The 12,728-nt window shown below is 43.5% G+C and overlaps 3 protein-coding genes across 3 annotated transcripts in view; 2 read left to right on the top strand and 1 right to left on the bottom strand.

Moving 5' to 3' along the window:
- Nucleotides 1-85: 85 nt before the first annotated feature.
- LOC308365985 (claudin-10-like) lies at nt 86-1,309 on the top strand (the record flags this gene model as incomplete). The annotated part of the gene is made up of 5 exons (XM_080839621.1): nt 86-317; nt 462-623; nt 726-807; nt 914-1,021; nt 1,126-1,309. 5 exons carry the CDS (start codon nt 86-88, stop codon nt 1,307-1,309), a joined length of 768 nt encoding a protein of 255 aa, XP_080695747.1.
- Nucleotides 1,310-2,075: 766 nt separating this feature from the next.
- Nucleotides 2,076-9,119, top strand: dnajc3a (DnaJ (Hsp40) homolog, subfamily C, member 3a). The gene is made up of 12 exons (XM_080838814.1): nt 2,076-2,252; nt 2,793-2,903; nt 3,006-3,130; nt 3,251-3,325; nt 3,948-4,100; nt 4,885-5,066; nt 5,334-5,453; nt 5,878-5,983; nt 6,174-6,294; nt 7,717-7,849; nt 8,047-8,195; nt 8,482-9,119. The coding sequence occupies exons 1-12, from the start codon at nt 2,171-2,173 to the stop codon at nt 8,637-8,639; spliced, it is 1,515 nt and encodes a 504-aa protein (XP_080694940.1). The 5' UTR covers nt 2,076-2,170; the 3' UTR covers nt 8,640-9,119.
- A 1,578-nt stretch (nt 9,120-10,697) lies between these two features.
- uggt2 (UDP-glucose glycoprotein glucosyltransferase 2) overlaps nt 10,698-12,728 on the bottom strand; it is a gene marked incomplete at its 5' end in the record, with an annotated part of 38,261 nt that continues 36,230 nt past the window's right edge. Inside the window, 2 exons of the mRNA XM_080838812.1 lie at nt 10,698-10,896; nt 11,532-11,694. Of these exons, the coding sequence (XP_080694938.1) occupies nt 10,874-10,896; nt 11,532-11,694 (186 nt within the window). The 3' untranslated portion in view covers nt 10,698-10,873. The remainder of the gene's footprint in view (nt 10,897-11,531; nt 11,695-12,728) is intronic.

Below are 12,728 nucleotides of genomic sequence, written 5' to 3'. Positions count from 1 at the left end.
GTCTACGTGTAGCAGTAGTCTGAACAAATAAGCGGTAACTACATTCAGGTTCCTGAAGTCCATTTGACCATTCCCAACAACAGCCATGAAGTACAGGACGGTGATCATGTACATGGAGATAGGATGTTTTGTTGTTTGCGTGTGCGGATGGATCCTCGTCTGTTCCACGATGCCAACTGAATACTGGACATTCTCAGAGGTATCCGCCATTGTTATCACCACTTCGAACTACTTCTCCAATCTATGGAAAGACTGCATCTCGGATTCGACTGGAGTTTCCGACTGCAAGGGATTTCCATCAATGCTTGCACTTCAAAGTAAGTGTAATTTCCTTCACGGTCAAGCATTGGGGGCACAAATCAAACCTAATATTCAGATGCATGAGAAACTTTTTAAATTAAAACTCATTGCAATACATTGGAGATTTCCACTAATGTCTTATCTTCTGGTCCTGTGAACAGTGTATATCCATTTGTGCCGTGCTCTGATCATCATCTCTATTATCCTGGGATTCTTTGGGGCCATTCTTGCTCTAGTGGGGATGAAGTGTACCAAGATTGGAGGCACTGAGATTATTAACGCCAGAGTGACCTTTGCTGCAGGAATGAACTATTTGGTTTCAGGTGATAGTTTATTCATTATCCCGAGATATCATTAACAATTGTTTCATTATGTATACTGTCATTAATTGTCAATGATAATTCATTGTTGATATTCTTCATCAGGACTATGCTCTATGTTTGCCTTCTCCTGGTATGGTAGCAAGGTTGTGGATGAATTTAAAAACCCTAACTACAAGGGACAAAAGTAGGTAGACTTTTACTGCTCTCAATAATTGTACAATATTACGGTCCAACACCGAAGGTAACAGGAAGTTGTTGAGTAAATGCTAATTGATGGGACATATTAACAGGTTTGAGTTAGGAGCAGGCCTTTTCATAGGCTGGGGTGGTTCCACTCTGTTGATATGTGGAGGCCTTGTCTACAGCATCTTTGCAGGAATGGAGGGCTGTAGATCAAGGTAATAAATATTTATATGACCCATATCTGAGAAGATTGTGACTTTACATATACTGAACGTAGAATGTATGTGAATGAACAGGTTTTTGTATTCTGTCATTTCAGCCCAGAGAAAACAGAGGACGTGCCGGTGTACACCACTTACCGTGCTCCACCGTCATACGCATCTTCCTCAGCGAAACGGACTTACAGCTTGCCGCCATCCCCCATTCCCGGCCGAGAGAGCCGAAAGTCCAGGGCCTCCAGCAGACTCTCTGGCAGAACCTACAGCACAGACCCTTATGTGTAATGTTTGAATTTTCCACAAAACACAACAAAAGTCAAGTAAAAAACTCAATATAATAATGTAGTGTATTAGCAACTACAAACTTATGGAATCTAGAAATGTAAGGTATAGACTTGATGCCAAATTCTTGTCACTTTTGTTTAATAAATTGTAATACCAAGTCTTCCCTGCACATTAACTGTCTTTTATAAATTGTGACAGAAAAAAAAGGAACATGAAGTATTGAAGGGCATAGGCTACCTATGCAACAGATATGGCTGGAATTTTTATTTCAGTGTATGATCAGTCAGACTAACAACTTATTTTGGTGGGTTATATATGTCTATAACTGCTTCAAATATATCTTATATCAAATATATCAATATATCTCCAAATATCTATATCTCCTTCATGTAGTGCAGGCTATTTATTTGGTCATGTATTGGGTCATAACTGGCTCTCTAAGATAACACACAAAGGCCTATGCACGGGAATGTGTATTGTAGACGTGGGTCAATTTTCAGCTGGCAAGTTCACCAGTCACATTTACTTGCAGTGATATTTAGTTGGGCTTAGGAAAATGTTCTCAATATTGATCGTGAAACATAAGAAATGTGTTCCCCTGGTATAGGACACTCTCCACGTTAGTGATGCCGTGGCTAGTCTTCGTTGATCCAAACATACAAGGCGGAGTTTAGAAACTCGTGGGCCAATCACAGTGGCCCACGACCAGTGGACTTTGGTTCTGCGTGACTGGAGCACTGACAACCATGAGACTGTCATTTGAAATCTCCTCGAAAGTGCCTACCAAACATTCTACTCTGTTATCTGCAAGAGAACATATTTTAACGGTGTTTGCAGGGTGGTATCAATCAGTATTTGATTATGGTTTCCGTAACCCCTATCGCGAAGAGAATTCTAAATTATGTTCCATTTGTGCTTGTTTTGATTGACATGCGATACGAAGGTAAGTTAACTGAAGTAAAAGTCACTGCATAGTAACGAATTCGCAGTTAAACTAAAAAACAGTTATACTTTGTTTCTTATACTCTGGTTACGGAGGTTGGCATCTTAATTTGCCAAACTGTCACTGTCTGGACTACTGGGAACGTTAACTAAAAACATTTACTAGCCAGCTGGCCATGTAAGCCAATAATACCATTTGCTCCCATTCTTTTTGTAGCTTATGTTAATTAGCTGCTGCATTGTAACGTTGTGCACAATATTCTCAAGAGATGGTTGCTAACATTAGCCAGCATTAGCATATATAGTTATCAATAAAACTGTTTTACCGAAGTAAGAAGAGTTGGCTTGCTAAGTAACTTTAGCGCGGAGTCCCAGGACAGATTTATCGAGTTCCCTCGTGAGACAGGAAGCTGTTATGCTAACTTAGCTAATATTAGCGGAACGATAGCCAGCGAGAAACACACACCACATGTAACGTTCAAGAGCTGGGGTAAGTAGAATCAGCACAAATGCTATATCGTGTTATATGCCTGGGTTGCAGGCGTAAGATGTGGAAATACCGCGGATGTTGAAAATCATCTGGAGATGGGAAAGAAACTTCTAGCTGCAGGACAGCTGGCTGACGCACTGTCTCACTTCCACGCAGCTGTAGGTGAGTGTCAACATCACGAAACCATCGAATTGAGTTATTATCAAATAACGAAAAATCATGTCTGTTATTGGGATTGGTGATGTTTTTGTTTTGCACTTTTAGATGGAGATCCAAAAAATTACATGGCATATTATAGAAGAGCTACTGTATACTTTGCGATGGGGAAGTCCAAATCAGCTTTGCCGGATTTGAGCAAAGTTATTGAACTCAAGCCTGACTTCACTGCAGTGAGTATTTTACTTTTCGATGTGATGAGAGTCTCGTCTGTCACACTTTTAAGGGAGCCATTTAAGAGAAAAATAACACAGCACAACATAACGACGAACACATCTGTGTTGTTTTAACAGGCAGTCCTTCAGAGAGGAAACCTCCTGCTGAAACAGGGGAGGCTGGACGAGGCCGAGACAGACTTTAAAAAAGTGGTAAGGTAGCCCAGTTTGGATCACATACGGTAGCATCATTATGTTGTAAATTAGGATCTGGTGTCCTTAACAAGACGGCATGTTGTGATGTTATTGTCAACTTATGTGATGGTTGGAACAGCACCTTTTCATGTTTTGTCAGGTTGATTTTCAATGAATTTCTACACTCTATTGTATATTACTGTGCACATACTTACTAAATGTAGAGTGGCAGACTGCAAATGTTTAGTTAATGTCCTCAATCTACTGATATGTTGGCTCCAGTTTATGTAGAAACCTACTTGCGGAAATATGAAATTGTCATGTGCTATAATAAAATCAATTCTATGATTGGTCTGGCAGGCTGTGCACTTTTGTGCTTGGCATAACTTTAATAGCTTTTATCTAGCTTGTGTGCAGATGTGTAGTCTGCACAATTTACCAGTGAAATGGCCATGTTTATTAAAGAGGTTTCCAAATTAAATATAACAGTGGTGTTCTGGTTTTTATAGCAGGAATATAATGATGTGTTCTACAAGAAACTGGCCAAAGGTTTCCATTGGTTAAGACTGAAGAAGCAGCAGGGTGTTATTTCTAATAAAGTTTGAAATGTGACATGTTTCTTTCCCATCCTGCTGCCCAGCTTAAATCTCATCCCAATGACAAAGATGAGAAAGAAGCCCAAAGTCAGCTGAAGAAATCCGATGAGATCCAGAGGATAGTGATCCAGGCTCGGGCTCACTTTGATCGCAAGGAGTATAGCTCTGCAGTGCTCCATTTGGATGTAGTCATTGAGGTGAGCAAACAGCCCTACTCTGCCATCATATCATTGGAGTTGTCACTGGAGCACCTAGACATTGTTTGTGTTTTGGTACATCGGGGGTACAGTTGAGGATCCTTTATTCAATCAATTATTTCAGAGTAACTAAACCAACTCTTTTGTTGCTTTGAAATCAATTGGGGTAGCACAGGTCATTTCTTTATGTACATTACAGATTGTGTCATGCTTATAGCACCTCTGCTGGGGGTCTTGTGATGTCTTGCCCCAGCTGTGTTTGTGTGGCGTAGAACAACCATGAATCCCTGTGTTGAGGCCTAGCTCAGTGCAGAGGAGTTGAGTGTCTGTTAGGGATGCACCGATACCAGTAACGCGTATCGGGCCGATACTTCGTTAAAATACTCGTACTCTTACTCGTTTTGGAATTGCCAATACCAAAAACTGATACCCAGTGTTGTGTCTGAACGCATTCATTGAAGGATTGCCTGGCAAGTGTGAGAGCGCCGAAGTTGCGTAGAGGCCGAGAGCGGTATTGCAGACAGATAGAGATGGTAGAAAAAGTATAGTGCAGATGAGTTGAGTGTGTGTGCTTGTTGCCCTGTCAGACGTGCTTAGATAATGTGCGAGTGCGATGTGGCATGATACTGTGAGGAGGTTCGGGACCTTAACATGAGACAGGGATGTTTTTAGTGCAAGTGACAGAAAAGACACGATATGAATTATCATTTTAGACTATAATGTATTTAGGTTAACTGTAGCATTTTAAGTGCAATATTACATTCTTTTGTGATAATATATACAGACGTGCGCCTGGGACGTGGACGCCAGAGACATGAGAGCCGAGTGCTTCATCCAGCTGGGGGAGATGGGGAAAGCCATCACTGACCTGAAAGCCACCTCCAAGCTGCGGAGCGACAACACCCAGGCTTTTTACAAGCTCAGCACTATCTACTACCACCTGGGAGACCACGAGACATCCCTCGGGTAAGGGCCCCGTTTGAGAGATGGCAACAGGCCACGCTCTGACAGCTGTACTGACTTCTGCAAAGGTGTGTGTGTGTGTGTGTGTGTGTGTGTGTGTGTGTGTGTGTGTGTGTGTGTGTGTGTGTGTGTGTGTGTGTGTGTGTGTGTGTGTGTGTGTGTGTGTGTGTGTGTGTGTGTGTGTGTGTGTGTGTGTGTGTGTGTGGTGTGAGAGAGAGAGAGGGCTTTTTGGGGCTTCTGTTGAATTTCAATTTGAATCTGTTTTGTTAGTTCGGTACGTGAGTGTCTTAAGCTGGACCCAGACCACAAGCAGTGCTTCAGTCATTACAAGCAGGTGAAGAAGTTGAGCAAGCAGATCCAGTCTGCAGAGGAGCTCATCCAGGAGCAGAGGTACGTCTTCATATTTAGACACCTTCAGCTCATGAAACCATTGTCATGCTTAAATACCTGGACTATCACTCGTTAGACATATTTCAGTAATTGACCCAGAATCATGTACTGTACCAGTCAAAAGTTTGGACACACCTTCTAATTTTTGGAGAAGTTTTTTTCTTTACTTTTATCTACATGGTAGATAACACTTTTTTCGTTTAGTACATTGTTCCATATGTGTTTTATCCTAGTTTAAATGTTTTCACTATTAATCTACAATGTAGAAAATAATAAAAGTGAAGTAAACACTTTTCCACAAAATTAAAGGTGTGTCCAAACTTCTGACTGGTACTGTATATAACCCTACATCTTCATAGAGATACATGTTTAAATCATCAAAATAAAGGACATGATTATGCTAATTAATTTTCAAATCGTGCAGATATGGGGATGCTGTTAGTAAGTATGAGACTGTGATGAAGACGGAACCTGATGTGCCTTCATACATCCTGCAAGCCAAGGAGCGCATCTGCCACTGTTTGTCCAAGGTAAGCTGCAGTCCATCCTCTGACCAGCAGATGGCACCCTACACTCAAAATGCTTGACTGATATCCACATATATCTCACCATAGGCAGAGAACCTCACAGTTTCCCATGATTTGTCGAACGATGGGTTACGATCGATCGATCGAGCGATGTCTGTTACTCTCACTCATTAGTGAAGCGTCTCCTCAACAGGACCAGCAGGGTGGTCTAGCCATCCCGGTGTGCAGTGAAGCCCTGGAGTCCGAGCCCGAAAATGTCAACGTGCTGAAGGACCGAGCAGAGGCCTACCTGCAGGAAGAGCAGTATGAAGAAGGTACAAGACAAAATGTCCTCCGCTTCTCTGCAGTATTCCTTTTGATGTAAATGTTTGCTTCGTAGACATCTGTGGCTAAAATCTTGTCGATAGAACTGCGGCTGTAAGCATTAAGAGTGGGGAAGAGCGCATCCAGGCTGTGCAGCTCCCTACAACAGGAGCTGGGCAGGACGCTGGTCATTAATCACCCTGGTGGGCCAATGCATGGCTTGTGCCAACACACCTCTGCCCGCTGCTGCTGCCCCTCTCCCGCCGTCTGTGCCAAGGAGAGAGCCACCCACAGGGAGCTGTGCCAGGAGGAGTCCTTCCCCCGCAGCCTTAGGGGTGCGGAGCTAATTGCACTGCTTCTCCGTCTCACCAGGCACACAAGTCCACACCCTTCGACACCAGATCTTTTGTTTTCGCTTTATGATTCAACTCCCACATTAGTTTGCGTTTTTGACCGGGGCATTCTTCTGCAGCATACAGATTAACTGTGAGAACAAGGTTTGGTGTTTTAAGTGGAGGGTTCCAATCCAGTCATTCAGTCTCGTCACACGTCTGCTGGTATTCTAATAGACTCCTGTGTGTTTGTTTTTTTGAGATGTTTACTGGCCCTCTGCTGTCAGATATGAATATCCCCACCGTCTTTCCGGCCACTACGATAGCAACCATGAGTATGTGTGTGGGGGGCAGGGGTAAAGGGGTGTGTGTGTGGGGGGGGGGGGGGGGGGGGGTGAGCAAGGAGTAAATTGTCATTAAGGCTTTTAAGCTGCTTGGGCGTGAAGCACAGCAGTTGGTGGAGTCGTCAGGCACTGGGCCCGCTTTTAAACTGTCAGCGTCCCACCAGAGTAGAGAAGTAATTTACTAATCAGAAGGTTGCTAGTTCGATTCCCTGTCGAAGTGTCCTTAAGCAAGACACTGTGCAGTGTTCCATCAGTGTAAATGTAAGAAATGTGTGTACATCCTTGTAAGTCGCTGCTGCTAAATGACTAAATGTAAATGTATATGTAAATGTAAACTGTTAGCGTCCCACCAGAGCAAGCTTTTTCAGAGTAAATAGGCCACAGAGCGCGCCGCACATGGGAACATGCGGCCGTGTTCATCCTACTGCTCAGAGCAGACAGGCTTCCAGGACGGTGGAAGCTAGGCCACACTACTGTTCAGAGGACGTTTCTACCAGTCTGAACATTTCAGTCAGCACCCTGAGCTCATATACCCCTCAGCATGCCCGTGGTTAAATGATGAGGCATTTCTTTTGAGTTCTGCTTCATGTAGTCGCTTGTGCAAGATAAATAGATTTTTGGGTTGACTGCTCAACTCAAAAGGCATGCAAGGTTGGCCTTTAGAAAGTAACTGTAGGAAAGGGGGTGTATGGAGTGAATGAGACTGGCACTGAAGCCCAGGTCAGCTAATGTTCTCTTTTTTGTGCTCTCCTGGCAGCCATTAAAGACTTTGAGAGCGCCCGAGAACACAGCGAGAACGATCGGCAGATAAAGGAGGGTCTGGAAAGAGCCCAGCGACTGCTCAAACAGTCCCAGAAGAGGGACTATTACAAGATCCTGGGAGTTAAGAGGTGAGGCCTTCAGAAACCAACGTGAACGCTGTGTGTGAGTGTGTGTTTGTGTAACTGCACTGCCTGGATGTTATTATGAGCATTTACATAAAGACAGAGGACATCTGTACTTTTGAGTCATTGTTTCATTCAGCCTCTGTACAGAATGTTCTCCGTTCCCTCGCGCTAACTGGCCTTACTCTATGTTGACGTGGCAGGACGGCTCAGAAGAAGGAAATCATAAAGGCCTACAGGAAGCTGGCTCAAAAGTGGCACCCGGATAATTTCATGGACGCTGAGGATAAGAAGAAGGCAGAAAAGAAGTTTATTGACATTGCACAGGCCAAAGAGGTGCTCACCGATCCAGGTAAATGCCTCACAGGTTTGGACAATAGGTTCGGTCATATTAAGCTTTCTGCAGTGAAGGTGATTAACATCTCTGCCAACCTGATTCAGATATTGGAAATGATGTTCACGTTGACATGTTGGGTTGCTTCAGAAAACAGTTAATTCATACCTCTTGTTTGCTATTTTGTGTCTTTGATGTTGTTTGGTTTCCACTCAAACGTACTGTGTGTGAGGGATGCTTGGAATAGAGTGTGCTCATTGGATGGTTTTTTCATTTGTTCTGTATCTTTATCTTCTTTCTGCAGAGATGAGAAGTAAGTTTGACCAGGGTGAGGACCCCATGGACCCAGAGAGCCAGCAGGGTGGTCACCATCACCACGGCAACTTCCACGGGGGCCACAGCCACTTCCAGGGCTTCAACCCGTTCGGTTCTGGGTTCAATTTCAAGTTCACCCATAACTGAGTGGGCACCGGACTGATGACTCAGAACCTGAGGCAGGTCACTCTCTGGGTGCTGTCACCCACAGGGGTCAACTCCACCCAATGCCAAACTAGGACCAAACCTTGCCTTCCCAAGCTAAGGGAACGTCTAAGATGTTCAGCGCTGTGTGTGTGTGTGTGTGTGAGAGTGTGTGTGTGTGTGTGTGTGTGTGTCTGCACTGCCTGAATGTTAATATGAGCATTTACATAAAGACAGAGGACATCTGTACTTTTGAGGGACTTAGCTCGGAATTGCAGTGTACTAAATGTGTGCATGATCAATTGAAGCCTCTCCTTTCTTCGGGGATCTCACCATTGAGACATCTGCACTTTTTTTTTGCAGTGACCTCAAAAAGTACAATTGTCAATTATTCTTGGGATTCTTTTGTACATAGAAAAAAAAAAAACTATTTTTATATGGCTAAATCATTCTGGTTTGTACATATCTAAAAAGAAGACTATTTATGCCTATTTAATTAGTTGGCTCGGAACGAGTCACAATTAACAAATGTAAAGTGAACAACTGCAGAAGAGAACCCATGTGATGACAATAAAGTTGTTCCACTCTCCAAGTCTGGTATTATCCCTCTCGCAAGTCGACAGTAAATGAAGATGGATTGCACCCAATTGTGTGCCCTGCGAGACATCTGATGGCTCCAAAGTGCTGCTTTCTATCCAGTGGCGAATTTTAATCTAAACGAATCCTTAACTGACAGCAGAGTTCTGCTGGATTGATGACGCCTTTATCCAAGGCTTCAAAATCTGAACCATGAGCTCACCACGCTCAAGCTGAAAACAAAACAGAACAGGTTTCTTTATCAAATTCCCACATACAAGCTCAGGACGTTTTATTCATCATATATTTACAGTCTGTTTGAGGAACTTGATACATGAGGCCCAAAAAAGGCAAAAGGACACATCATAGATTTTAAAGGGTCAGTTATAATAACCATACAGAGGACATGAAGAAATGAAGACAAAAGATCAAATTAAAAGATCAGGTACAATTGTATCCCAGTTGACTGTCGAACTGCTCAGGAATGATAATGTCATTAGTAGCCTAACCCCGCTTGAACTGGGTTTCCTCTGATGATGAATACAAATAACCCCATCACAGAAACCACAAGTTTATCACTTTCTTCAAATAACCCCCATCATAAAAAAAACACGAGTTCATCACCTTCTTCCTGAGGGCATTTGGTTTGAGTTACGAAGGCAAGAGACAGACTAAGGCAAAAACATAATGCATCTGTGCTTTCAATATATTAACAAAAAATAAAAAACAAAAAAACCTCTTACTACTAATTAACATTTTAGGAGGAAATAAATATTGAATGTAGGACAAATTAACGCTTTGTACTGGTTTCAGTCTATCTGGGCCATAAATTCTGATCGCCTTGCCAGATACTCCATTGGCGATAGTAAATTATTACACAGGTTACGTCGAATGTATTATGCACTGACCTCTGGTCCAGGGAGTAAGACTTGACCACAACATGACTTCTATATATGGAAGTATTTCATCAACTTCAATTTTATTTCAGACAATAGTGCACTTAATGACTAGACATGTAATCAAATGAGCCAGACATTTTAAAAGCCAAAGGGAATGTATGAGTACTTAAAAAAAAAAGAAAAAAAGATTTAATCTTGGCAAACACTCAGTTTTTAGAAGGGCAGGTCACCCTTTTCATAACTTTGGATAAAAAGATTGTAAACAGCAGTTCTGAACAACAATGATTGACAGGTAGAAAGAACCAATGCATACCTCCCACATAGAAATGTGCCTCAGGTGAGATATGAACCAATGAGAGAGAAGAATTATGCCTACAAACCAGTGCAATAGTGAATTTAAGTTGTACAGAGTCACACCACAAATACCCACAGAGCAGACGGATAGCTGCCCCTGCCCCCTGCCTCTCATGTCAGTTTCACAGAAAAGCACGTGGTCATTTACAGCAGTTGGAGTCTGAAGCAGAGAGAGAGAACTGAGCCTCATCCATAAATACAAAAAGTACTGTATGTATACAAAATCCTTCTTTTAGAAAAGAATAGCTGTGTGTGTTTAGCCCCACGGGGCGCCACTTCAGCTGAAATACTTCCTGGCAATGTTCATGAGAAATGTACATCTTTGCACAGCTGGTAGTCTTCAAGCTTCACAGGAGGATTAGGTGCAAATCTCACTTCCCTCTTCAGCACGGTGCGCGCCGTCAGGTGCTAAAGTTCATCCCGTTGACTTCCTGGATGAAGAGAGAGGGTGACATGTAACTCACAGACATGTATATTTCAGTGTCCCTGTTGTCAAGACATCTGCTGTTTGCAAGTCTGACTACAAGCCTATCATTTTTTTGTTTGACAGAGTGATCTCACATTTGACTAGCTACACAAAAAAGAAAATCATATAAAAAAAATATATCTTTGAAGCTCTGTGATAGGTAGTAAAACAGACAATGGGGGGTTTAGATTTTGCAGTAAAAAAAATGTGTCCAGCAATAACATCTGTTGACCCCTGGACGACACCTCTCACTGTGCTCATCTCGCTTGTGGCTGGCCCATGGCTGATGCTGACGGTACAAACCCATGCCACCGTTGTGAGCGACGCGATCTCTAAACCCAATGCATTTCAATGGGAGCCAATCCATTGTGACGTAAATGAGCGATCTGAGCGACGCGTCCGTTGAAAATTCGAACATGTTGAAACTTATGCAAATGAGGAGCGATATTTCCCGGCAGCAGCCAATGAGATTGTTTGGTGTCGTCTTTGACGGTTTGAAAATTGTAGGACTGTATGCTATTTCCACACGCTACACCACGCCCACTCAAAGCGATGGAATTTGATCGCGTCGCTGTCATGGGTTTGCACCGTAAGACTCACCTGTGCTGTCCTGTGCAGCTGTGGGCTGGCCATGGGGTTGCTGGCCCTTCCCCTCCTCAATGCGCCGCAGGAACTGCTTGATCTCCGTGTCATATTCGGTCCACTCGGACACGATCCTGGCAGCGGCGGCCAGCTTGGGCTCCTTGGTCTTTGGGTTGTTGCACTGCAGAGAACACACAGACAGGCCCCGGGCCCCGACCATCAGAACCACCCAATTCAGACCCAGATTTGATTCCTGCCTCCATTAAAAGGGCATTAGCCAGAGCAAACTGGGATACAAAGACAACTGGGATGGGAAAGATTTACATTTATATCCTGTTTCTGATTTTTTTATGTCTTAAATAATAACAACGCCTGAAATATACCAATCAGCTCTTCAGAATCAGAAGACTAAATCTTGAATAGAATACTTGAGGCCTGGGCCTTCCAATCCATCTGAATTCAGGTTAAATGCAAAATAGAAGGTATATTCAATTTGACTTCTGGACACTGAGTGTCACTGAATGAAACCCTCCTAATTATAAGTACTGCAGTTTGAGAATGATACATTACCTCTGTTAGTATAATCTAAAATAAAATGCTACAAAGAAAACCCCATGTGGCCATGGTCCTGACAGCTGTAAAACCCTTTTACCTGTTTTCATTCACTAAAGCAACCCTCAGAACGGCTCTTCCATTGGGATGTGTCTCTCTCAGACGCAATAAGCCTGAAGGTGAGGCTGCTGCATTGGGTTATTGCGTGATGGATGGCAGGGCCTTTAGAAACGGGCTGCCCTGTAATGGAGAAAGGGCCTCTCCAGATCACTACCATTCATTTGACTGTGCCTCAACTAATGAAACCCTCTCAGCACAGCAGCAGCAGCAGCAGCAGCAGCAGCAGCAGCCTCCCTCCAGAGCTGGGGTAAGGGTGTAAATGAGACGACTATTTCTGGCCCTGTGTTTGCCAGCACGTTTCAGGACGGTGGGGTGGGGGGGGGGGGGGGGAGACAGGGAGACGGGGACAGGGTACGGGTTGGACTGGTGCTGAGAGCAAACACCTGACATCCACTGAGTCTTATGAAAACAAATCAGAACCTGAATGAGTTCTGGAGCAGATTCTGTGCAGCCATGGGGTCACACAATACATGGCCTTTAGAATTGTGTGATGGACAGTCGGGGAATTGACAGGTTACGTGTTTACATTCGGAGATGTTCTCA

This window comes from Sprattus sprattus (genome assembly GCF_963457725.1).
Source record: "Sprattus sprattus genome assembly, chromosome: 5".
Classification (NCBI taxonomy): domain Eukaryota; kingdom Metazoa; phylum Chordata; class Actinopteri; order Clupeiformes; family Clupeidae; genus Sprattus; species Sprattus sprattus.
Note: the sequence above shows the minus strand (reverse complement) of the source record. Positions and strands in the feature narration are given on the sequence as shown.

What these genes read in the sequence shown, in the direction of transcription:
- dnajc3a (XM_080838814.1), top strand. Translation starts at nt 2,171, where the DNA reads ATGGTTTCCGTAACCCCTATCGCGAAGAGAATTCTAAATTATGTTCCA. An exon ending in GATTGACATGCGATACGAAG is followed by an intron (nt 2,253 to 2,792) that starts GTAAGTTAACTG and finishes CCTGGGTTGCAG; the next exon opens with GCGTAAGATGTGGAAATACC. An exon ending in AGAGGTGCTCACCGATCCAG is followed by an intron (nt 8,196 to 8,481) that starts GTAAATGCCTCA and finishes TTCTTTCTGCAG; the next exon opens with AGATGAGAAGTAAGTTTGAC.